The sequence below is a fragment of the Nomascus leucogenys genome, chromosome 17, assembly GCF_006542625.1.
Source record: "Nomascus leucogenys isolate Asia chromosome 17, Asia_NLE_v1, whole genome shotgun sequence".
Classification (NCBI taxonomy): Eukaryota; Metazoa; Chordata; class Mammalia; order Primates; family Hylobatidae; genus Nomascus; species Nomascus leucogenys.
Genome location: NC_044397.1, coordinates 60,865,430 through 60,890,937, shown reverse-complemented (window position 1 = coordinate 60,890,937; position 25,508 = coordinate 60,865,430). Strand labels below are relative to the sequence as shown.

Sequence of the window (25,508 nt, the reverse complement as noted above, 5' to 3'; positions counted from 1 at the left end):
TGCCCCCATCATACACACTGGCTTCGTGGAAATCCTTGGGTGTTAACAGAAGAGGAGCAGGGATCATGGAGGCCCCAAATCTCGAGTCCTGCTAGCTTCAGTCCTACCATGACCAAAGGCCCAGACTCCCTCGTCTCTGTACAAGCTTTTGCCAAGAAAAAACTTGGTTCTTTCTAAAATACTCAGGCACTTTCCTAGTTTCTCCCCACTCTCCCACTGCCCCAACCTCCTCATGCCCCCAGCCTGGCCTTGTGATGCCTGGTAAGCAGGTGACATGCAATCTAGGACCCCAAGCTAGCAGAGGGGCCCAGTCTTCAGGCTGAGAAGGCAGCTGGAGAGCTCAGGCCAGGGCACAAGAACAGTACGTGTGTGTATGTTACACCACCACATAAACATAACACACAGACACAGCTCACACATCAACAGTTGTTCAGAAAGGGACCAGCAGATAGCTGCCCTGGCTCCTCTAAGGAAGAGAAGGCAGCTTCCCCCTGAATCTACATGTGCGTGTGCTCAGGGAGAGGCAGGCTGGTGGTCAGGAAGGCCCATCTCCCAGCCTGATCCCAGGCAGCAGGGCTGCAGGAGCTGGGCAGGAAGGCTCTGGGCCGGCCATAGCCACCTGCCAGCAAGGGCAGGCTTCTCTTCTCATGGCTAGGGCAGCTCGGCACAGCTGACCTCTGCTGGCCAAGTGAAGCACTGCATGCAGCCGCAGAGCCAGGCGCAGCTGTCTTCTGGAAGTTTCCCGACTCCTGATGTTTTGGGGATTCGAATAGTCCTTTTCACATGCCGGAGGCACAAACTGGGGCAGCTAAAATTTTTATTCTGTTGTCAAGGGGCAAGATGCCAGCTTGGAAGTGCCAAGGAGCTAAAGGGCCCAGCACTGCCGGCCCCAGAATTGTCTGTTCAGGCTGTGCCGTAAGCACCAGAGCCTCGCCTGTCCACAAAGGGTTTAAGCCTGTGCTCCACAATGTGCTCAGCTCCAGAGAGGCCCAACAACCTCAGGAGGGCTTGGCTGTGGGTCTGAATTTCTTTCCTGTGTGCTTGAAGCTGCGCAGTGGGTTCTGGGACTTCACTCTCTAAGGAGGCAAAGTCATAGGTTAGTTGGGGGAATCAGGCTGACAGACCATCCACCCACCCAACCGAGAAAGACACAAAGGGAGCCGTGCCGGCACCTGGCCAACACGACCAGAAGGTGCTGCAGATAAGGAAATGGGGAAAGGCAGCTGGGGAAAGAAAAGCAGGGCCTGCAGGCGGCTGCAAAAGTACCCCTATCCCACACCAGATTTTGTCCCAGCCACCAGATTTTTGGGGCCCGGTTCTAGGGTGCCCTCTCTTCCCCTCCCTAGGGCAAGGCGCCTACACACTCTGGTGATGACAAAAGAGCAGGTGGGGAGGAGTCCTGCAGCTGTCCGCAGTCCCCAGGAGCCATACCTTGGCCTTCCTACAAGAGGAAGACAGCTTCTTCCGCTTCTTGTGAGGGCGCACCAGGCCACGGAGAGCAGGAGGAACTGGAAGAGATGCTTGCCTGAGCAGTGGGCTCACCGCTACTGCTCCCACCCCTGCCCTCCCACTGATTCTGCAGCAAATTCTCCAATTCTGACCCAACTGGTAGCCTATGACATACATCTATTCACTATCACATCTGCACAGGGCCAGGAAAATGTGAGCACCTTAGACTTCCACTATCTAAATCACCCTCCTGTATTGTTTAGATTTGTTGCAATAAACATGTAACAAGAAAGAAAGAGACAGACATCCTTAAAGAAAGAAAATGTAGCTGAAATAAAAGTCAACAGGTAGTTTCTTCACCTGTGGTCCATTACTACAGATACAGGGGGCCCCGCATCCCAGCTGCACCTGATCCTGGCTCTATCTTCACCTCGCCCACCCCATGGACTCCCCCAGGCCAACCACACCTGGGCCCTCCCCTTCAAGTGTCAAACATCCCACATCCTGACACCTTTCCACCTTCTCCTGGCCCTTCTAAACCTCCTGGCCACGCCTTGGCAAGTGACTCCACTATAGGAGCAGACCGGGTTCCTGAGGCCAAAGCTCCAGCCTTACCTTCTCCCTCCCTACCCACCCTCCCAACTCCCCTCCTCACATCTCAGGCCAGGACCTGGACTGGGGTCTCCTCCAGCTCACTGTCCTGTGGGAACCCGGCCCCCACCGCTCTCTCTCTGGCATTTTCATGTTCCCATCTCTTCTGGATCCTTCCTTTCCCAGTGCCCAGGCTTTTCCTGCCCTGGAACATTCCATCTCCACCCTTTGTCACCTCCACAGCAGCAACACCACACCCGCTGGGTGGCTGCAGGTCCAGGCTGAGCAGACCCTGTGGCATTGGGAAGGGTCCTGCACTTGCTGCCCACAGCCTCCTCTCCACCACTCTCCTCCTTCAATCCATTTTGGGCATAAAAGTCACACTCATTACCAAAAACACCTCCTATGAGACACTGAAAGAAGTCATTACCCAGAGCCTGCCTAAGATGAGGAGAGGTGCCCAGCTTTAATGGTCACATAAAGCTCTAGCCTGGGCTGCACCACAGAAACCAATCCGAGGGTCCTGACCTCATGCCTGCCAACCCCTGCATCCCTCGCACCACCACTGGCTCTTCTCTTGCTACCTTGTCTGTTTAGGCCTTACAGAGTCTGTCTCCCTGCTGACTGTTCTTATCCAGAGACTCCACAGATGCCTCTTCAGCAGCTGCTAATCTTGAGTCTTTTGCAGCACAGGTGGCTCTCTCTGCCTCCTGCCTGTGACTCTCTCCCAAACCTGTTCACTCCCTTCGACCCACGGATGGCCATTTGGCCCAGCTCTGGAGACCACCTGGCCTGAAATGCTGGGTCTGCCACCCACTCTGCACTATCTCAATTTCCTCATCTCTAAAATGGAGACAGCAACAGCTAACCCATGGGACCATGCAAACAAGTTTAGAAACACAGGGGTGTGTCTGTTTACATGCCCGCGTGCTGCCAGGGTCTCCAGATTCTATTCTGCCTGAGCATCCCCAGCACCAAGCACAGGGGCTGATCCAGCAGTGGAGAAATTAATGCCACTTCCCCAGCCTGCTGCCTCCTGCCCTGTCAGGCCACACTCACCCAGGTAGTCAGGAACATGGCCCAGGTGGGGCTTCACCACGGCGGGGTGCAAAGGTAGGTCATGCCGCAGCAGCTGGAGGTCCCTGGGGTTGTCTTCAAAGTATGTCTGCCGGGGGAAGAGGGAGAGCCACAGAGTGAGCATCTTTCTTGTGTGACTTCACAGACCTAGCTTTTCAAAGGATAACAGAGTCATGTGTTTCAAAAGGCATGAGGCAGCTGCTTCTGCGCATTTCTCAGAACCCCCCGGGAGTGGATGTTTCCATTTTCCCTTCTCCATGACACATATGGCAGTACCCTGCACCCCTTTTTGCTGGGCATCATCTTACAGACTGTTCCATATGGACATGCAACCAACCTCATTCCTTCCCATGTAACCTTCGGCTCTGGATGCACCTGAGTTTACCTAGCAAGCCCCCTATGGTGGCCCCAGGCTGTTTCCATCTTTTGGTTCCATGATAATGCCATGGATGGATGAATGCAGGCACATGCTTGACTGTGCACATTCACAAGTGTGACCAGGATTAAGTTCCAGAAGTGGAATTTCGGATGAAAGGACACATGAGCTCGTAATTCTGCTGGACAGTGTCCACCATAAGGTTGTGCCAATTTACCACCAAGCAGAACAGACTGGCTTCCTTCCATGATTCTGGGTCCATTTCCTCCCCTTCTGTGCCAAAGGCCAGAAAACTGCCCAGTTCTCTGCTTCTCACCACTCGGAGCTCAGCCAGTCTCCAAAAAGGGCAGCTGTCTAAGATCTGTCCCCTTCTGACCTCCCATCCCCTCACCTTAAGCTTCTCAGAGTGCAGAAGCTCCTCCTTGATCTCCTTCAATCTTGCCTCCCGAATGGCCTGCTTAGTCACTGAGCGCATGGCATCCTGCGGGTGGACACTGAAGGTCAAGACAGTGAGGCTGCCCCAAATCCTCCCTTCACACCTGGATGCTCAGCAACACGGTGCAATTCCTGGGCCACAGCCCCTCCCCTCTCATTCCCCTCCCCACCACAGCAGCTCACCCTGCAGCGATAGCGGAAGCCCTCGATCTCCTCCATCCGGAACTGGTAGGGGAGCAGAATGGGGCTCCTGTTCTCTGTGGAGAAGAAAGCAGTGAGGGTCCCACAGGCTGAGGCCTTAGGACAGGGTCTTCATTGGAGGCCTCCTGCACCTCCTCCTTGGGGGAAAGCAGCAGGGGACCCACCGCCTTCCTGGGATGCCGAACATGCAGCTTAGCTGTACCTGGGCCTCTTACAGTGATGACCCATCTGTCCACATGTGTGGATGGAGGTGGCCTGTGTGGCCCCAAGCCCAAGAAGCCATCACCCACTCCCTTCTCCTCTCCCAAGGAGTACCCCATGGTATTCCTTGGGAGTCAAGGTATCCCGTGACGATGGCCACAGAGCAGTCTAGGACCACTCAGCACCCTGGGGTCAGGTGCTGTCCTGAGCAGTCACAGCAGCCTGTCAGGTCACTCAACGCTCATGAGGCAGGCAGTAAACACAACTTTGGACAAATTACCTCAATTTGTTTATCTCTCAAGGGGGACAGTGCCTGCTACTCAGGGCAGAACAAGGATGGATGGTGGAAGTGGCCTGTCACACTATGTTGTGACCTCTGTCATCATTATCATGGAGTTTTAAAGCATCGTGGGAGAAGCCTGACCCTGGCCCAGGACCGCAAGAGCCAGGTTCTTACCTCCACTGAGAAGCTCCTCAATCTTGCCTAAGTGGGACTGCTCCGTGGGCAGCACAAAGGTTAAGACTATGCCTGGGTTGTTAGCACGTGCTGTCCTGCAAGGGGAGACAGTGCAGCTTGCATCTCCAACCCGCAGGCTCTGTCCAGCACACCCCAAGTCCCTCAGCGTGCCCACCACACAGATGCCTGGGCCATCACACTCCTAGCCCTCCTACCTGCCAGCTCGATGGATGTAGGCCTCAGGGGTTGGGGGAAGATCAAAGTTGAGCACAGCAGACACATGATGGAAGTCTATGCCCCGGGCCACACCTGCCTCCGGATCAGAGGCCCTGCAGAGATAACTCAATGTCAGCCGGACCCTTCCTCTCCTCTGGGCAGGTATTCACACGCTGAATCAGCAAAACTTCCTCTAAACAATGCCTGTAGATCATAAGACCCTGACATACAGAGGACTCTTCAACAATGGAACCGTTCCAGGAGTCAGGGTTTCCTGGGGCAGCCTGGAGCTTTGACATGTAGCCAAATCTTGGCCTGACCTCTGTTCTGGGACAACAGCAGAACTCATTGCCCTACATGGTGATCTGAGAACCAACCCTGAGCTAGTCAAGCCTTCAGCTGGACAGAGACTGGAGAGTTGGGGGGTTCCTTCAGAAATATGCTCTCCCCAAGTCACAGCCATACCCCCAATGCAGGATGGGCCATCTCCCCTGCAGGGCTCTGCATGCCAACAACCCCGGCAGGTTTGCCCTTCGTGGTGCATGTGCAGTGTGCACCATCCACTCCCTTCTCTATATCCAGGCAGCTGAGCAAGAACCTGCGAGGCTCTCTGGGCTATACTACCAGCCAGGCCTGGAAGGTTTGGCTCCCTACTCTGTGCACTCTGGTTTTAGTCTTCTAAAAAGCTAAAAACACAGGCATTTCTGGGGAGGGATGGAAAAAGAGGCATGGACTCACTTGTCCCCTTTGGGCCCTCGGCCCCGACGCTTGCCCTTGATCGGGGCCCCCAGGACTTCAGCATCAGTTGCTATGACACAGTCGTAGAAGCCTTGGTTGAACTGTGAGATGATGTGGCACCTGCAGCCAAGAGCGGACAGAGAATCAGCTTGGCAGAGCAAGCTCAAGGCCCCTCTGCCATCCCTAGTATCATAGTAACCATCACCCTTTCCTTTTTCCTCTTCTTAATCTCTTTCCCTACTTAAGTCATTGTGCCTCAGTTTCCTCAGCTGGAAATAAAATAATTATAGGGTTTTGTTTTTTTGAGACAGAGTTTCACTCTTGTTGCCCAGGCTGGAGTACAATGGCACAATCTCAGCTCACTGCAACCTCCACTTCCCGGGTTCAAGCAATTCTCCTGTCTCAGCTTCCTGAGTAGCTGGGATTACAGGCACCTGCCACCATGCCCGGCTAATTTTTGTATTTTTAGTGGAGACGGGGTTTCACCATGCTGTCCAGGCTGGTCTCAAACTCCTGACCTCAAGTGATCCACCCGCCTCGGCCTCCCAAAGTGCTGGGATTACAGCAGGCATAAGCCACGGCGCCCGGCCATGATAGGTATTTTGGAGTTGGGAGAAGTCAGTATCAGTCACATCTAGAACCTGGCCCCTACTAAGTACTTAAGAAACAGAACATTAACTGGGTTCCCTTTCCATGTCTATCTTCAACTTATTTCAACCAAGATGTTGGCTGTGGCAGACCTGGAGCGCAGTGGAAGTTCTCCATTGAGCACACAGCTGGGGATACTGAACTGCTCCAGGAACAGGCGTAGCCGGTAACTCCGGTCTAGAGTGTTGACAAAGAGCAGAGACTTGCCCCGAATCAATGACAGCTTGAGCAGGGCATACAGCAGGAGGAATTTGTCTTCCTCAGTCTCACAGACCACCTGAAACTGCTGTAACTGGTCTGGCCCAGGCAGCTGGGACTCCTGTAACTTAAGGGTAACCTGGGGAGAAAACAGGCCTGTGGTCAGAAAGGAAAAGAACACAGAGATGGTATTGCCACTTGCTCACCAACCAAAGCATCAACATTTTAGTGCAGGGCAGAGATGCATTTAAGGATTCCTGGCACCCTAAGTCTCCTCCAGTTTTGTAACCTAAAACCCCAAAATGCCCTTATTGTTGTGGTATGTAGAGTATACCACATAAACCACATATAAAATACTTCCAAGCACAGAACAAAGAGAAACACATCAATAAAAGACTACATCAAGGAGGGAAGGCCTACAGCAACAGGCCTTCTGAAAGGTAAAGTTTACTTAAGATGAGAACCTTGGCCTTAGAATTTTGGCTCTGCTGCTCAAAGCTGCCCCTTAGGGAAGGTCCTTGCTCAGGATTTTAGGCAAAGCATGGCCTGAGACATCCCTTGTGGATACTTGGAAATATATAGTGATTTTAGACCACTGGCTTTTAGTGCCTCAGGACCAGGGATGAGACACTAAGTGACAACTGTCCCACCCAAAACACCAAAGGCTCCCCTAAGAAGGAGCATCAAGATCTTTGAGTGCCCCCATGCCCGCAGCTCCAGACACTTCCATGGTGCCTCTTACCGGGTTATGTAATACCAGCTCCTTGAGTGCTTGTACGTCCTCGTTAAAAGTAGCTGACATGAGAAAAGCCTGGTAAATCCGGGGCAAGTGACTGAAATGAAAGAGTCCAATCAGATTCCAGCTCCAAGGGTCGCTAATTGTAGTAACTGGCTTCCAGCCACCCCACTTGTGTCCCAACTCCTACTCACAGATGTTTCCACTAGGAATCACACCCACCTCTGCCTTACCAGAGGAGACTCTTGAGCTCTTCTTCAAAGCCAAAGGAAAAAAGAAGATCAGCTTCGTCCACCACCAAAAGCTCCAGGGAGTCACGAAGTTTCAGGCTGTCTTGCTGCAAGTGGCTTAATATGCGAGATGGGGTCCCCACTACCACATCTGGCTTCTCCATCAGCACAGCTCTGCAGGTGGGCAAGACATCAGTATCAGGGAGAATGTAGCAGCTAGGATCTCACCCTGGACTTGCTCTCTTTTTTGCCACACACAAACCCAACCCCACAACACTGTGTAGCTTCATTCAGGTACAGCTTTGCTGCTTTTACCCACCTCTGAGAGGCTGAGTCTTCAGCAGCTGAGACATTGGCCACTCGGACATCCCGAGCACAGTAGGTAGCCAGCTGCTGAATCATGGACTGTGCCTGCCGTGCCAGCTCCTTGGTAGGAACAAGAACAAGGCCTCTCACTGCCTGTTCTACCACGGGACCTGTCTGTAAGAATATGAATTAAAGACTTTAGCCAGCAGTGTACATCACTGTGTCCACCTGATGCTTTTCTCTACCCCTTCCAGCCTACCTGACCCATCTGCTGCAACACTACTCAGCAGTACTTTGATCATCTATCACTCTGCCCGCCTCAGAACGCAGAGTGGAGAGTTCTTTCCCCAGGCCCTGACCCTCAAAAAGAATAACGTACGCTGATGTTTATAAAGCTACTTTAAATGTATTAGTTATGAAGCTAAATTCTCACAATAATTCTATAAGTAGAAAAGAGAGATGTGCTCCCTTTTTATGTAAGAAAGAAAAGAAAGTGCTTTGTTGAAGATTACGCAAAGGTTGGTGGTAGCAGGGCCGGACAAGGATCCAGGTAACCTGAACTCCAGCCCAGAGTGTTTGCCACAACAGCACCAGGTTCTCAGGCCGGCCTGCACGGGTACAGGGCCAAGGGAAAACCTCAGATAAACGGGAACCGCCCCTCCCGGCTTTTGGAGCTTGCCTCCTTCCTCCTCTCAGCTCTCTCGTTACCCACCGCCTTCCTATGGAGCAACAGCTGCAGCATCGGAATGGCATAAGCGGCCGTCTTCCCGGAGCCCGTGCGGGCTCGAGCCAGGAGGTCCTTCCCTTCTAGGGCCAGTGGGATGGCCTTTTCCTGGATCAGCGTAGGTCGCGACCAGCCCAGATCGGTGACAGCCTAGGAGAGACCAGGAGTGCGGTTCACGCGGCGTGAAGAGTGATGGCGCGCCCCGCGGAGCCCGTAAGCCGGCTCCCCAGCCCTCGCGTGTACCTGAAGGAGTCGGGGATCGAGGCCCATGTGCTCGAAGCCCAGTGCTTCAGAATCCTCCATGGCGCTGCTCAGTAGCGTACCACGCACGCGCTGCAGGAAAAACGCCACCGACGCGAGCGGGAGCAAGGCAACAACCAATCGGCTTCGGAGACGCAGTCACTTCCCGGAAGTGCTGGCTCCTAGGCTTCCGGTACTCGGACGGAGCTCTGCGACTGCGCAGTCCCCGGGACTGGGTCTAATAGGCGGCGGTGGAGCGGTCCTGCTGGGGTCGACGGTGTACTTTGGACTACAGAGCCGCTCCACTGGCTCCTCTGGCGTTTCCGGACGCCGCTGACGCACCTGATTCTCGCGACCTGCAGGAGAAGCCTCGGCCGGGGCCGGGGGCCGAGGGCCGAGGTCGTGACGGGCATGACCGTCTCTCTGCTTGGTTAGGGTTAGTGTCCCGCCGGGCACATCACCCTATGATGGAGCCACTGAGATAGACTGGGCTGAGGGGAACCCGTTGGAATAATGAGCCATGGCAGCAACTGCCTGAGAGAGAGGACTAGCGGGTTGCTGTAGGGCTGCCTGTCAGTCACCTGCACAGCTTGGTTTCTGTTCTTTGTGTCCCAAGTCTGACTCGGGTCACCGGTTAAGACCCGTGTCAGACTTCTGACCTACAGACTTGCGTCGTTTTAAGCCACCAAATTTGTGGTAATTTGTTACAGTAGCAATAGGAAACTAATACAGGTGAGGACTAAGAATCCTAATCACAAATCTTTTTTTTTTTTTTTTTTTTTGAGACATGGTCTCACTGTCACCCAGGCTGGCGCGATCTCAGGCTCAAGCGGTCCTCCCACCTCAGCCTCCTGGAAAGCTAAGACTACAGGCACGCACCACCACGTCCAGTTAGCGTGTATGTATGTATGTATGTATGTACGTACGTGTGTGTGCGTATGTGTATATATGTATCTCCTCCTCCCCTCCCCTTCTCTTCTTTTCTTTCTAGATGGGGTTTCGCCACGTTGCCCAGGACAGTTTTGAACTCCTGGGGCCAAGCGATCTGCCTTCCTCGGCCTCCTAAAGTGCTGGGATTACAGGCGCCAGCCACTGCTCCTGGCCCATAAGTCTTTCAGTGTAGAAGAGGGAAGCAGAAGAGGTCAAAGTGGTGCCATGTGAGAGCTCAACCCACCCTTGCTGGAGGAAGGGAGCCAGAGCCAAGCTGGAAGAGGCAAGGAAACAGACCTCTGTGATTACATTAGGCCCATCCAGATGATCCAGGATAATCTATTTTACAGTCATCTGATTAGCAATTTAATTCTCTTTTGTCATGTTAGGTAACATATTCACATGTTTCAGAGTGGTAGGCCATTATTCTGCCTACCATACCACCCAACACAAATCTACATTAAGACTATATCTGAGTGTTGCACAGGAATTTATGCCAACAAGCTTCCAGGATGATCCTGTGCATCCTATCTGATGCAGCCCAGCATCTGAGTACCAGAGACTAACATCTGGCTGTTAGGTTAGGAGAGATCAGCTCATGCACCAACAGGTAGTCATGCTGGGACCAAATGATGAAGATAGGTACAACTAGTCCCAGTGAGAGCTGGGGAACTGGGCTGGGATAATAGAGGATGTTAAGAATAGAGTGTCCCCTCAACCCCAGCACTTTTTTTTCTTTTTTTGTGGTAAGGAGGGAGAAGGCTGTTTGGTGAGGATGTTGTAAACTCTGAGAAAGCAGGAATTTCAAAAGAGTCAAGGGTAGTATTGGGGGGAAAATCACCAGAATCTTTGTGCGTGTACCCTAACTGCTGTTTTTTGTCTTTGTTTTTTAGAAGGAGTCTCACTCTGTCACTCAGGCTGGAGTGCAGTGGCATGATCTCGGCTCACTGCAAGCTCCACCTCCCGGGTTCACACCATTCTCTTGCCTCAGCCTCCCGAGTAGCTGGGACTACAGGCACCTGCCACCACGCCCGGCTAATTTTTTGTATTTTTAGTAGAGACGGGGTTTCACCGTGTTAGCCAGGATGGTCTCGATTTCCTGACCTTGTGATCTGCCCGCCTTGGCCTCCCAAAGTGTTGGGATTACAGGCGTGAGCCACCGCGCCCGGCCCCTAACTGCTGTTTTTTAAAAAACTTTTTAGGTCACAACCTATCTGCAAATATGACACACCAGTATGGAAATCCTTATTCTTCTCACAGCCACCAGCTATTGGCCCATCCACTGACTATCCCAATTCCACCTGCCTTATCAGTGGAAAGGTGAAATGTATGCCCACTTTTTCCTCACACCATTCCCCTTTCTATCAAAAACCAAGAGAAACCCAGGACCTACCACAATAGTTAAGATGTGCTCCATTGTGTCTACTGCCAGCCAAACCTGTTGAAGGCCGGCTCAACCCTAATCTGTGCCTTCCTGTCTTCTCACAAACTTAGTCTGATTTGCCAGCTAGATTTCTAATAACAGCCACAGAGCAGAAATGTGTCCCTTCCCAATATGTCACATAATCCCCAAGAGCCTCAGGCCAGAAGTCCACAACATGTAACTAGTTCAAAGGACATGATTTTTCTCCGCATTAATTCTAACGTGAGGAATACTGAAAACTTTTAAACATCTGAAGAATTTCAGCAATTCACAATTCACCTTACCAGACTGTTAAACTGTCATCCAGAATTAGAAATAGGATCTAAAACTATTAAATGGAAAAGCCTAGAGAACTAAATTGCATTTTTTTTTTTTTTTTTTTCTGAGACAGAGTCTCACTCTGCCCCCCAGGCTGGAGTGCAGTGGCTCGATTTCTGCTCACTGCAACCTCCTCCTGGGTTCAAGCGATTCTCCTGCCTCAGCTTCCTGAATAGCTGGAATTACAGGCACACACTACCATGCCTGGCTAATTTTTATACTTTTAGTAGAGATGGGTTTTCACTGTGTTGGCCAGCCTGGTCTCAAACTCCTGACCTCAGGTGATCCCCCTGCCTTGGCCTCCCAAAGTGCTGGGATTGTAGGCGTGAGCCACCCCACCTGGCCCTAAATTGCGTTTTTCTGTTTTGTTTTGTTTTGTTTCTCAGATGGGATCACTCTATTGCCCAGACTGGAGTGCAGTGGTGCGATCATGGCTCACTGCAGCCTTGACCTCCAGGGCTCAAGTGATCTTTCCACCTCAGCCTCTCAAGTAGCTGGGACTATAGGCGTGTGCCACCAGCTAAATTTTTTGTATTTTTTGCAGAGACAAGATTTCGCCATGTTGCCCAGGCTGGTCTCGAACTCCTTGGCTTCCCAAAGTGCTAGGATTACAGGCATGAGCCACCGTGCCCAGCCCACATGTATTTTTAAGAGTAAAAATAGCCAGGCACAGTGGGGTATACCTGTAGTACCAGCTACTTGGGAGGGTAAGGTAGGAGGATCACTTGAACCTGGGAGCTCAAGGTTGCTTTGAGCTGTGATGGCACCACTGCACTCCAGCCTTGGGGACAGAGCAAGACCCCATCACCTGTGCCCGGCCAGCTCACACCTGTAATCCCAGCACTTTGGGAGGTGAGGCGGGTCACCTGAGGTCAGGAGTTCAAGACCAGCCTGGTCAACATGGTGAAACCCTGTCTCTACTAAAAATACAAAAATTAGCTGGGCATGGTGGCAGGCGCCTATAATCCCAGCTACTTGGGAGTCTGAGGCAGGAGAATCTCTTGAACTCAAGAGGTGGAGGTTGCAGCGAGCCAAGATTGCACCACTGCACTCCAGCCTGGGCGACAGAGTGAGACTCCATCTCAAAAATAAATGAATAAGATAAAATAAAAATACAAAAATTAGCCGGGTGTGGTGGTGGGTGTCTGTAATCCCAGCTACTCAGGAAGCTAAGGCAGAACTGCTTGAACCCGGGAGGCAGAGGTTGCAGTGAGCCAAGATCACGCCGCTGCACTCCAGCCTGGGCGACAGAGCAAGACTGTCTCAAAAAATAAATAAAAATGAAAAAAATATATAAATAGGTACATATATGGTATAGGACATAAGAAATAACAAAAGGAGAAGAATTTAGTTCTGTAGGTCAGATAATTTAATAAATATTTCAAATAAATATATAATAAAAACATAAAATGTCAAGAATGGGGAACTAATGGTATTAAGTTTTAATATAGAAGGGCATGAGGGAAGTGTATTAAAATTTGTTCAAATTTATGATTGAGAGGGCTAAGAAGGTACTTAATTTCCTCAGATGATACTTTGCGAACATGTGGTCTATTTGGTTGGCCTTTGCAAATAGTTGAACAACCACATCGTGTATTCCCATACCCCCTAGACTGCCTGTCCAGGCCAAGCCTTAGTACCTCAAGTCCATAGTGAAGTCCACTCCAGGTCATCTGCATAGGCAGCCCAGGCACCTTTCCTCTTTTCCTTTAGGTGCCTCCCCTCTGCCCACAACCTCTGATATTTCATCTCAAACACAGCTATTACAACATGTTTTATTTCACTGGAAAATTCTGTAAAGAACCAAATGTGATTCCCTTGAAGAAAACATTTAGCACAGCTTAAATAAAAGTTGAGAAGGAGGGTAAGAGTGCATTGCCCCATGCTAGCTCTGTTGTTACCTTACCGCTGACTCTAAGGCCCTGTGGGATGAAAAGCAGGTATCCAAAAGAACTCTGCTTGGCCCTCTGATACGGCCTTGAGATCAGCCCTGGTGCCTGCTTTCTGGCCCACAGACCGCTGAAATCCTAGGAGCTGCCATGGGAGTTGCCAAAAATATGTGAATAAACTGAATGCAGAGGCTGAGGCAGGTGGATCAACTGAGGTCAGGAGTCTAAGACCAGCCTGGCCAACATGGTGAAACCCCATCTCTACTAAAAATACAAAAATTAGCTGAGCGTGGTGGTGGGCACCTGTAATCTCAGCTACTCAGGAGACTGAGGCAGGAGAATCATTTGAACCCGGGAGGCAGAGGTTGCCAGTGAGCTGAGATCATGCCATTGCACTCCAGCCTGGGCGACAAGAGCAAAACTCAAAAAAAAAAACAAAAAAACAAAAAACAAAACCCAGAATGCAGAAACTGCATTGGTGTTTTGAGCTAGTTACAGGCAGTAATACTTCTACTAGGAAGGAAAATATATAATTTATCCAAAAATAGTTCTAAGATATAGAAAAACATCTCAATCCTCTAGGGCCAAGACCTACCCCTTATTTACATTCACAAAGCCATTGAGTGAACCCAGAACTGATCGGCAGACAGTGAGGCAGGGCCTGCTCTGTGGCACATGCCAGTCACCTACTGCGTAAGTGGACAAAGAGAGAGCAGAAGGTAATGGAGAGAGTTTTCATTTGCTTATTTAGTGAAAAACAGAGGAAAATCACTTGAGGCAAAAGAAGCAGGACTGAGTCCTGGGTTAGTTCTGATTCCTCACAAGCCCTAAGACAGATTTTGAAAGATTGGACTAATGTCCTGTGTCCTTAAGAACCAGGGTCGGCAAGTGGCTGATATGAATGGTTTGTGGCCATGGAACCAATGTGACTTACTCTTTTTCATTTTTTTCCCTAAAAATCCAGATGGATAAAGGACTGTGTGGGGAAAGTACCAAATAAATGAGGTAAAAAGGAAGGGTCATACAAAGAGGGCACTACACCAGCTTCTTGGCCTCAAAGAAGCTCTTGAGGTGACGCATCTGCCAGATGCCAGTGAGGATGAGGATGACAGTCTGAGCAATGGACCACCATAGGACTCTCTGGTTGGTGCTCTCACTCGTCAGTCGGAAGCGCTCTTCACGATACTGTGTGGGGCAACACAGGGTTAAATGAGCAGGAGAAACAGTGTGGCTGTTGTGAGGTCCCTCCCTGCGTGTAACTACTCAACTCCAGGGCCAAACTCCTTTTGGAATACTATCTGTGACTCCATTAGCAGTGCTATGGTCTCCCCACTGAGGCTGCCCCAAGAAAGGGACAGGCTGTCCCTCCACAAGCATCTCTGTTGGGACCGAAATCATGATCCTACCATTTCCAACAAGATTCCGAGAAAAACAGGTAGGCAAAGGCTATTACTAGATTGTGAACTGTCCTTTCTTCACTTTATTTTATAGAGCTTAAAAATGACTACTGAAAGCGAAATGTGGCACATGCATACAATGGAATATTATTAGCCTTAAGGAAAGAAATTCTGACACATGCTATAACATGGATGAACTGTGAGAACATTATACTCAGTGAAATAAGCCAGTCACAAAAGGACAAATACTGAATGATTCCGCTTATATGAGGTAGGGTAGTCAGGATCATAGAGATAGAAAGTAGAATGGTGGGTGTCAGGAGAAAAGGAAACGGGAAGTTACTGTTATTATAATAAGTACAGATTTGCTGGGTGCAGTGGCTCACACCTGTAATCCCAACACTTTGGGAGGCTGCGGCAGTGGATTGCCTGAGGTCAGGAGTTCAAGACCAGCCTGGCCAACATGGTGAAACCTAGTCTCTACTAAAAGTACAAAATGAGCCAGGCATGGTGGCATTTGCCTGTAATCCCAGCTACTCAGGAGGCTGAGGCAGGAGAATCGCTTGAACCTGGGGAGGCGGAGGTTGCAGTGAGCTGAGATCATGGCATTGCACTCCAGCCTGGGCAACAAGAGTGAAACTCCGTCTCAAAAACAAACAAACAACCTATCTAAACCAATACCTTTCATTCCATTCTCTGCAGAGCTGATCTCCCAAGCAGAAACTTGAGTAGGTATAGTGGGTATAAAGGTCAACTGCCCTCTCCAATTACAAGGAGATATGCACTTACCCTTTGGTAATCCTGCTCCTTCTGAATCTGTTCCACCTGATCAAGCAACTGGCGGGCGCGGAGCTGTAGCTCCGTCAGCTTATCTTTTGCAGCAATCTCAGGGTAGTTATTGGCATGCTCCCCAACCTGGATGTCGAGATGCACACGCTGCAAGGAAACATGGAATGTATGAGTGGTGGGGTCTCCAGTTGTCTGTTCCAGGGTATGGAACCCACTATTGTTCCTGGCTGTGGAGCAGAAGGCAACATCTGTCTCCCCAATTCTGACTGTGCTACAAAGTTTCACAATGATGATAAATCAAAATTTGGAAACAAGTAAGAGATTCTAAGCTGACGCCAAAGAGAAAATCCTTTTACCAGTTTGCCACCAGCGAAGAGCGCCATCCTGGTAGAGTTGGAGTGCAGACAGATTTGATGGTCACCGGGCGTGTGGGAGGTGAACGTGAAGCGGCCCTCCGAGCCGTACTGCCGGGACAGCACCACCTGCAACATATATGAGTGCAGGCCCCACCTTTATACCGCAGCCTCTCCAAGTGCAAGCTCCTGTCCCTTGAGGCCTCCACCAGGCAGTGCTTTACACCCCACGGGAGCTCCACTGAAGAACGGCTGCGTGGGCCAATGCCAGCCTTACCTTGCCGTCGGGGTCCTTCACTTCCACGTGCATGCCCAGGCCAGGGGTCGAGGGCAGGAAGACCTCCTTCTGCTTATCCCACATCTGGGTACGATAGTTGCCTGCGGGGCAGACACATAGTCACGACCGGCCATAGTGGGCCGCCTCTCCGCCCGGCCCCCTCCGACGTGCGGCCCGGAGCTCTAGGCAGGGGGCCTGGCGTCCTCGGGGCACCCTCAGGCTAGGTACTGGGGGGGCCAGCGATCCGGCTGGGCTCGGGAGGAGGGAGCGCCGCCGAGGGTTGAGCTGGGTACAAAGGGCCTCCCCACCCTCAGCCCGCCTGACCGATGACCATGGTCTCGTCGGGGATTTCCTCGATGAAACAGCGCTTCTCAGTCTCGCCGATGTGGAAGTAGAGCCCCCGGGCGCCTGTGGCGCACAGCGCGAGAAGCAGCAGTGCCTGCCGCCCCATCGCCCGCAGAGGCCCAGCCCGGACACCTGCCATCGCGCCTCACCCCCTAGGCGCCTGCGCACATCTGCGCATCGCTCTGCGCCTGCGCGCCACCCTAGCGACCCTGAGAGTTAGGGGAAGAGGACGCCTGCGCAGTGATATGCACTCGCGGTCTCCTGCAACCCCATCCGTACCGAACACTGCCGCGCCCCGCCCCCTCACACAGCCCGGCGCCCGCCAACCCCCGCAACGAGGGCAGAGGGCGCATGCGCAGTGACGTCCGCCCTTAATTTCTCACCCCTTACACCACAGCTTACCTCCGATATCTCGCAGGGGAGGCGCGCCTGCGCGGTCACGCCCGCCCTAGGCCCCAGTTAGCGATTTGGGTCTCGGAGCACCAAGGAGACGGTGGACGGAATCTGGCCAGGCTTGGAGGCTACGATGGCCTGAAGCGTGCCTTTTGGGTTCTCAGCTCGGTCTCACGAGTGTTTTCTGTGCTAAATACAAAAATCCCTGTGATGTTTTTCTTTGCGTGTCCACCTATCTGACTCGTAAGAACCGAGGCTGAATCCAGACCCACACTCTGTCACGTCGGGAGAGCCTGCCGCGGCGACCCTCTGCGAGCGGACATTTCTTCGGTGGGGACCAAAAGCCCAGTGCTGCCATAGTTTCGGATCATTCTTTTAAGAAGCTGGGGCCCGGCGCGGTGGCTGGCACGTGTAATCCCAGCACTCTGGGAGGCTGAGGCGGACGGATCCCTTGAGCCCAGGAGTTCGAGACCAGCCTGGGCAACATGGTGAAACCCCCGTCTCTACAAAAAATTAACCGGTGTGGTGGTGTGCGCATGTAGTCTCAGCTACTTGGGAGGCTGAGGCAGGAGAATCGCTTGAACCCAGGAGGTCGAGGATGCATTAAGCAGTGATCGGCTCCAGCCTGGGCGACCGAGGGTGATACCTTCTCTTTAAAAAAAACTTGGAATAGGCCGGGCGCGGTGGCTCACGCTTGTAATCCCAGCACTTTGGGAGGCCGAGGCGGGCGGATCACGAGGTCAGGAGATCGAGACCACGGTGAAACCCCGTCTCTACTAAAAATACAAAAAATTAGCCGGGCGTGGTGGCGGGCGCCTGTAGTCCCAGCTACTCGGAGATGCTGAGGCAGGAGAATGGCGTGAACCCGGGAGGCGGGGAGCTTGCAGTGAGCCGAGATCGCGCCACTGCACTCCAGCCTGGGTGAAAGAGCGAGACTCCCTCTCAAAACAAACAAACAAACAAACAAAAAAACTTGGAATAAGTAGGGTCATGGAGCTTGTTTACATCCCCTAGTTACAGCACACCCTTCTGAAAGTGAAAAACAAACTAGAATGTTACTTAGTGGGCATGGAATCAAAGCAACGGAAGGTTGAAACTTTGTTTTTATCAAGGCCGGGCGGGCGCCGTGGCTCACGCCTGTAATGCCAGCACTTTGGGCGGCCAAGGCTGGTGGATCATCTGAGGTTAGGAATTCGAGACCAGCTGGGCCAACAAGGTGAAACCCCCGTCTCTACTAAAAGTATACTTTATCAACAGAATTTTGAAACTTTTATATAAGTAGAACAATTACAATGAACTTTCATAAAGGACTTGAGCATACCTGGATTTTGGTATCCGTGAGGGTCCAGGAATTTTCCCCCTCGGATAATAACGGAGGACTGTACTCATCATCCAACTTCAACAACAGTTTGCTGCCTTTCTCATTTCATGTATCCCTTTCTGCATTTTTTTTGAAGTGCTGTATATTAAAGCAAATCCTGGACATCATGTCATTTCACCTATAAATACGTCAGTGTGTGTCTCTAACAGATAAGGACTTTATACTATTATCACACCCACCAATATTTGAAAAATTATTTAACATCACTTAATACCTAGTATGTGTTTAATTTTCCCCATTGCCTTAAAAAATTTTGTACATTAGATTGTTTAATTAGGGTCCAAACAAGGTTTACTTACTGCATTTCATAGAAATATATGTCTCTTATATAACAATTCTGGCTGGGCACAGTGGCTCATGCCTGTAATCCCAGCACTTTGGGAGGCTGAGGTGGAAGGATCACTTGAGGTCAGGAGTTTGAGACCAGCCTGGCCAACATGGTGAAACCCTGTCTCTACTAAAAATACAAAAATTAGCCAGGTGTGGTGGTGCACACCTGTAATCCCAGCTACTTGTGAAGCTGAGGCAGGAGAATTGCTAGAATCAGCGAGGTGGAGGTTGCAGTGGGCTGAGATGGTGTCACTGCACTCCAGCCTGGGCAACAGAGTGAGATTCTATCTCAAAACAAACAAAAACAGGGCCAGGCACAGTGGCTCACACTTGTAATCCCAGCACTTTGGGAGGCCAAGGTGGGCAGATCACGAGGTCAGGAGTTCGAGACCAGCCTGGCCAATATGGTGAAACCCTATCTCTACTAAAAATACAAAAATTAGCTGGGTGTGGTGGTGCTCACCTGTAGTCCCAGCTACTTGGGAGGCTGAGGCAGAAGAATCGCTTGAACCCAGGAGGCAGAGGTTGCAGTGAGCCAAGATCGTGCCACTGCACTCCAGCCTGGGTGAGAGAGAGACTCCGTGTCCCAAAAAAAAAAACCATATAACAACATACACATATATAAAATTTCCCCTTTTTGTTGTTATTCATGGCATTTACTTATTGAAGAAACTGGGTCATTTGACCAATGGAATTTTCCACTTTCTGGGTTTTGCTGAATGTATCTTCAGGTGTCATTTAACGTTTTTTTGTCCCTGGTATGTCCTGTAATCACAGTTAATTCTAGAGTCAGGGGAGATTTACAGTGAAACTAATGAAGCTTAATCTTCAGGCCCTCCCTTGCATAGACCCCTGTACCTAATTTCACATTTATAATTTTGTATCTTCTTCTTAAAGAGGACTGTGAAATTTGTATAGTTTAAGGCCCCACAAAGCTTGGATTTACCCCTGGCTAGAGGCTTCGTTAGGTTTAGGTGTAATGTTGAGGTTTGGGTTTTTTTTGTTTTGTTTTGTTTGCAGTAACACTTCATGGCTGGCACTATGTACTTCCATTGAGGCACAAGGCGGGTTTGTCTCTTAGTAATATTGTAATTCATCTTTCAATTTGGGGGTTGTCATCCTGATTATCCATGAAGTTTACCATCAGCCTTTCTTCTAACCGTCTAGCAAACGTTGCTGATCATTAGACCCTGGTTCTCAACAAGGGTTGATTCTGCCCTGTCCTACCAAGGGGAAATTTGACAATGTCTGGAGATATTCTGGATTGTTGCAACTGGGTGGGGGGTGGCGGGTGGTACTGCTGTTATCTAGAAAATGAACGCAAGGAATGCTGCTATCTAGAAAATGAACGCAAGGAATACTGCTAAACATTGTATAATTCACAGAGCACACCTCCCCCCTACAGCAAAGAATTATCCAGCTCAAAATGTCAGTAGTACCCAGGTTGAGAAACCCTAGTATAGATTTATGATGTTCCTTAGGTGTGCAAAGTGGTGATTTGAAATGCTCTCATTTCTCCTGCATTTATAAGATGAGATTCTTCTACAAAGGTGAGCATTCCCTCATCTCTCTGGTTACTTTGAAATACAATCCATTCGGGATAGCCAGGATGTATGCTTGATGCTTTCCCGGGCACAGTGGCTCTGCCTATAATCCCAGCGCTTTGGGAGGCCAAGACAGGAGGACTGCTTGAGCCCAGGAAATGGCAAGATCTTTACAAAATATGTAAAAATTAGACGGGCATGGTGACGCATGCCTGTAATTCCAGCTACTTAGGAGGCTGAGGCAGGGAAATGGCTGGAGCCCAGGAGGTTGAGGATACAGTGAGCCGTGATGGGGCCACAGCACTCTAGCATGGGTGACTGAGTGAGACCTTGTCTCAAATAATAGTAATAATAATAAAGATGGATGGATGGATGCCCCAGCAACCTCTAACTGTGACCAATTTGGGTTCTTTGGGGAGAAGGGGCAGTGCTACCATGAACTGATGGATGTTTAGATATTTGATGTGCTTTAATCCATTACAGTCATTGTCCTTTTTTAAATGTTCAGATTGTCTCATCAAATATTTAGTTACTCCTGTGTCCTTCTGGCACAATCCTAGTAATCCACAATCCTAGTAGTCTTTAGGTCAAGCTTGTCCAACCTGTGGCCCATGCAGCCCAACATAAATCCATAAACTTTCTAAAAAATTATGAGATTTTTTTTTTTTAGCTCATCGGCTATTGTTAGTGTATTTTATGTGTGGCCCAAGACAATTCTTCTTCCAGTGTGGCCCAGGAAAGCCAAAAGATTGGACACCCTGGACTTCCTTGCTTTCCGTTTTATACATTTACTGCCCTAGAAACAAAATCAACCATTTCTCCAAGGAATCCTAATTCACTTTAGTGAGAAATGGTATTTGTATTGGCAAACTTATTTTCTTTCTTTTTTTTTTTTTAAGGAGGATCCTGAAATTTGTCTTAACTGAGAGATAATATTAAAGAGATTGTATTCTCCACTGTAGAAAATTTAACTTAGGAGGTCAGGCACTGTGGCTCATGCCTGTAATCTCAGCATTTGGGAGGCCAAGGCAGGAAGATCGCTTGAGTCCAGAAGTTCAAGACCAGTCTGGGCTACATGGTGACACCCTGTCTCTACCAAAAAAAAAAAATTAGCTGGGCATGGTGGCATGGGCCTGTAGTCCCAACTACTCAGGAGGCTGAGGTAGGAGGATTGGTTGACCCCCAGGAGGTTGAGGCTGCAGTGAGCTGTGATGGTGCTACTGCACTCCAGCCTGGGCAACAGAGTGAGACCCCATCTCCAAAAAAGAAAAAAAACTTAACTTAGGGAGTCTAATTCCCCAGATGAGAGATTTTTCTGCTCAGAAGCCATGAGGCAATTTCTGCCAATGTTTGTCTAGGCTCTTTGTCTAGACCAGCCACCCCTTCCTTCATTTGTTCAACCAGTATGTGCTGTGCAGCCATTTGTGCCAGCTGCTGTTCTAATGGGAAAACATAGGTGACCAAAACAAAAATCCTTGTCTAGGCCAGGTGCAGTGGCTCACGCCTGTAATTCCAGCACTTTGGGTGGATCATCTGAACTCAAAAGTCCGAGACCAGCCTGGACAACATGGCGAAACCCTGTCTCTACCAAAAATACAAAAAATTAGCCAGGCATGGTGGCAAACACCTGTAGTCCCAGCTTCTCTGGAGGCTGAGGTGGGAGGATCACTTGAGCCTGGGAGGCAGAGGTTGCAGTGAACCGAGATTGTGCCACTGTACTCTAGGCCTGGGTGACAGTGAGGCCCTGTCACAAAAAACAGCAACAACAACAACAACAACAAAAATCCTTGTCTCCATGGCTTTATCTTGTCGTCTGCCAAACAAGATAAATAAAGAAATATAGAGCATGTCAGATGGAGATAAGTATCAAGAATAAAAATAAGGCAGGGAAGAAGAAAGTATAGTGGACTTAGGCCAGGCGCGGTGGCTCACGCCTGTAATCCCAACACTTTGGGAGGCCGAGGCAGGGGGATCAGAGGTCAGGAGATCGAGACCATCCTAGCTAACATGGTGAAACCCCGTCTCTACTAAAAAAAATACAAAAAAATTAGCTGGACATGGTGGCAGGTGTCTGTAGTCCCAGCTACTCGGGAGGCTGAGGCAGGAGAATGGCATGAACCCGGGAGGTGGGCTTGCAGTGAGCCGAGATCGCGCCACTGTGCTCCAGCCTGGGGGACAGAGCAAGACTCCATCTCAAAAAAAAAAAAAAAAAAAAAGTATAGTGGACTTAATGGTGGACCAGAAGATATGTCCATGTTTGAATCACTGGAACCTGTGAATGTGACCTTATGTGGAAAAAAAGTCTCTGCAGATGTAATTCAGGATTTTGAGACTTAATAATCCTGGATTAACCAGGTGGGCCCTAAATCCAATGACAGGTGTCCTTATAAGAGATAAGAAATACCTCACCTAATAATGGCTACTATTAGAACAACAAAAACAGAAAATAAATGGTAAAAGAGTGTTAAATAATTAAAAGTAGAACAATCATATAATCCAGCAGTCCCACCTGTAAGTATTTATCCAAAGGAAGTAAAGTCAGGATCTGAAAAAGATACCTACATTCCCATTTTCATAGCAGCATTATTCACAATAGCCAAGAGGTGGAAGCAATGTAAATATATACATTGTACCTACCGCAAAATGTGGTATATATATACAATGGAGTATTATCAAGCCATAAAAAGGGATGAAATTCTGATCCATGCTACAACATGGATGAAACTTAACATTATGCTAAGTAGTATAAGTCAATCACAGAAAGACAATTGCCATATGATTCCATTTAAAGTGTCTGAAGTAGTCAAAATCATAGAAGCAAAAAGTAGAATGGCTACCTGCGGGGGGAGCTGTTGTCTAATGGGTAGAGTTTCAGATTAGCAAAATGAAAAAGTTCTGGAGATCTGTTTCATAACAATGTGAATATATTTAACATACTGAACTGCACACCTAAAAATGGTTAACATAGCCAGGCGTGGTGGCTCACGCCTATAATCCCAGCACTTTGGGAGGCCAAGGCAGGAGGATTGCTTGAGCTGAGGAGTTTTAGATCAGCCTAGGCAACATAGAGAAATCCTGTCTCTACAAAAAATGTAAAAATTAGCCAAGTGTGGTGGCACGTGCCAGTGGTCCCCAGTTACTTGGGAGACTCAGATGGGAGGATGTCATGAGCCCAGGAGGTTGAGGCTGCAGTGAGCTGTGATCATAACACTGCACTCCAGCCTGGGCAACAGAGTCTCAAAAAAAAAGGTTAAGATGGTAAATTTTATGTTAAGTGTTTTTTTCTCAAAATACAAAAAAAAAAAAAAAAATGTAAAAGAAAAAAAGAAAAGAAGGAGACACTATGATCACAGAGGCAGACATTGGAATAATAATGCTGCCATAAGCCAAGGCATGCCTGGAGCCACCAGAAACTGGAAGAGACAGGAAAAAAATCTCCCCGAGAGCCTAGGAAATGCAGCCCTGCCCACTCCTGACTTCAGACTTCTGCCGTCCGTGACTGAGAGAGAGAATACATGCCTTTTTTTTTTTTTTTTTTTTTTTTGAGATAGGAGTTTCACTCTTGTCGCCCAGGTGTTGTACAATGGCGTGATCTCGGCTCACTGTAACCTCCGCCTCCTGAGTTCAAATGATTCTCTTGCCTCAGCCTCCCAAGTAGCTAGGATTACAGGTGCCTGCCACAACGCCCAGCTAATTTTTGTATTTTTAGTAGAGACGGTGTTTCACCATATCAGCCAGGCTGGTCTCGAACTCCTAACCTCATGATCCGCCCACCTCAGCCTCCCAAAGTGCTGGGATTACAGGCGTGAGCCACCACACCTGGCCTTGTTGTTTTAATCTGTCATGTTTCTGGTAATTTGTTATGACAGCCACAGGAAACTAAAATGTAAGGAGTGTTTAGCTGGAGGTGGGAGTGGGTACAATTTTAGACAGAGTGGCAGTAAGGCTCCCCAAGAAGGTGCCAGATGAAAGGCCCCTCAGGAGGGGCAGTCGTGTGTATGCTTGGGAGAAGAGTGAAGGCTGGAGGCTAATGCATGTCTGGTGAGTCAGGAGGGCAAGGAAGCCAGCGGGGCAGAAGGACAGCATGCGAGAAGGTCAGAGGAAAAGAGTCACAGATGGGCTGGCCTTTTAGAACATTTGAAGGACTTTGGCTCTTACCCTGAGCAAGAACTCTTTAGGGGGTTTTGAGTGAAGAATGACAATCTGAAGTAGGTTTTAGAATTCTCCTGTCCAGGCAAGAGATGATCATCCTAACCTAAGGATCATCAGTGGGTACAGAGAATTTTTGCAAATAGCATTTAATCTTTTTGTTTGGTTGGTTTTTGTTTTGTTTTGTTTTTTTGAGACAGTCTCGCTTTGTTGCCCAGGCTGAAGTGCAGTGGCACGATCTCGGTTCACTGAAACCTCTGCCTCCAAGGTTCAAGCAATTCTCCTGCTTCAGCCTCCAGAGTAGGCGTGCACCACCATGCCCCATTAAATTTTGTATTTTTAGTAGAGATGGTGTTTCAACATGTTGGCCAGGTTGGTCTCAAACTCCTGACCTCAAGTGATCTGTCCGCCTTGCCCTCCCAAACTGCTGGGATTACAGGTGTGAGCCACCGCACCGGCCCGGTTTGGGTTTTTTTTTTTTTTGAGGCGGAGTCTCGCTCAGTTGCCCAGGCTGCAATGCAGTAGTGTGATCTCCACTCACTGCAGACTCGGCCTCTCAAGCAATCCTCCCACCTTAGCCTCCCAAGTAGCTGGGGCTACAGGCCCGTGCCACCATGCCCAGCTAATTTTTGTATTTTTTTGTAAAGATGCGAATGTTGCCCAGACTGGTCTCAAACTCCTGGGCTCAAGTGATCCGCCCACCTTGGCCTCCCAAAGTGCTGGGATTACAGGCGCGAGCACCTGTCCTTAATAGCATTTAACCTGATCTAAGTAGGTCTTTTATCCCATCTTGCAGTTTACAGGAAATTTAGGAGACAGAGGGAAAGTTAGAGGAAACAATAAGGCAAATCCAGAGTTTGCCTCAGCCCTTCAAAAACTAAAGTCAAGAAAAGAGAGAAGATAAAGTGGGGGAAATGTACTAGTTTAAAAGAGACCAAGGCTGGGTGCAATGGCTCACACCTGTAATCCCAGCACTTTGGGAGGCCCAGGTGGGTGGATCGCTTGAGCCCAGAAGTTCAAGACCAACCTGGGCAACATGGCTAAATCCCATCTCTACAAAAAATACCAAAGTTAAGCCAGGAGTGGTGTTGTGTGACTATAGTCCCAGCTACTCAAGAAGCTGAGGTGGGAGGATTGCTTCAGTCCAAGAGGTGGAGGTTGTAGTGA

At 49.6% G+C, this 25,508-nt stretch overlaps 2 protein-coding genes across 6 annotated transcripts; both read right to left on the bottom strand.

The window, feature by feature from the left end:
* Positions 1-415: 415 nt before the first annotated feature.
* Positions 416-9,179, bottom strand: DDX56 (DEAD-box helicase 56). The gene is made up of 14 exons (XM_003268865.4): positions 8,827-9,179; positions 8,572-8,733; positions 7,873-8,033; positions 7,557-7,727; positions 7,330-7,420; positions 6,482-6,726; positions 5,742-5,861; positions 5,003-5,116; positions 4,788-4,882; positions 4,112-4,185; positions 3,885-3,974; positions 3,100-3,205; positions 1,432-1,508; positions 416-1,076 (listed from the first exon to the last, which is right to left on the bottom strand). The coding sequence occupies exons 1-14, from the start codon at positions 8,884-8,886 to the stop codon at positions 999-1,001; spliced, it is 1,644 nt and encodes a 547-aa protein (XP_003268913.1). The 5' UTR covers positions 8,887-9,179; the 3' UTR covers positions 416-998.
* Positions 8,998-18,682, bottom strand: TMED4 (transmembrane p24 trafficking protein 4). 5 transcript variants are annotated; one of them, XM_030795689.1, is made up of 6 exons: positions 18,259-18,682; positions 16,947-17,126; positions 16,200-16,300; positions 15,926-16,051; positions 15,570-15,716; positions 8,998-9,179 (listed from the first exon to the last, which is right to left on the bottom strand). In XM_030795689.1, exons 3-6 carry the CDS (start codon positions 16,281-16,283, stop codon positions 9,006-9,008), a joined length of 531 nt encoding a protein of 176 aa, XP_030651549.1. In that variant the 5' UTR covers positions 16,284-16,300; positions 16,947-17,126; positions 18,259-18,682; the 3' UTR covers positions 8,998-9,005. The 5 variants fall into 5 exon arrangements, with proteins under 5 accessions (XP_030651549.1, XP_030651548.1, XP_030651545.1 ...); XM_030795688.1 differs by lacking the exon at positions 18,259-18,682 and having other exon boundaries at positions 16,947-17,393; XM_030795685.1 differs by lacking the exons at positions 16,947-17,126; positions 18,259-18,682 and adding an exon at positions 16,524-16,767.
* Positions 18,683-25,508: the final 6,826 nt, after the last annotated feature.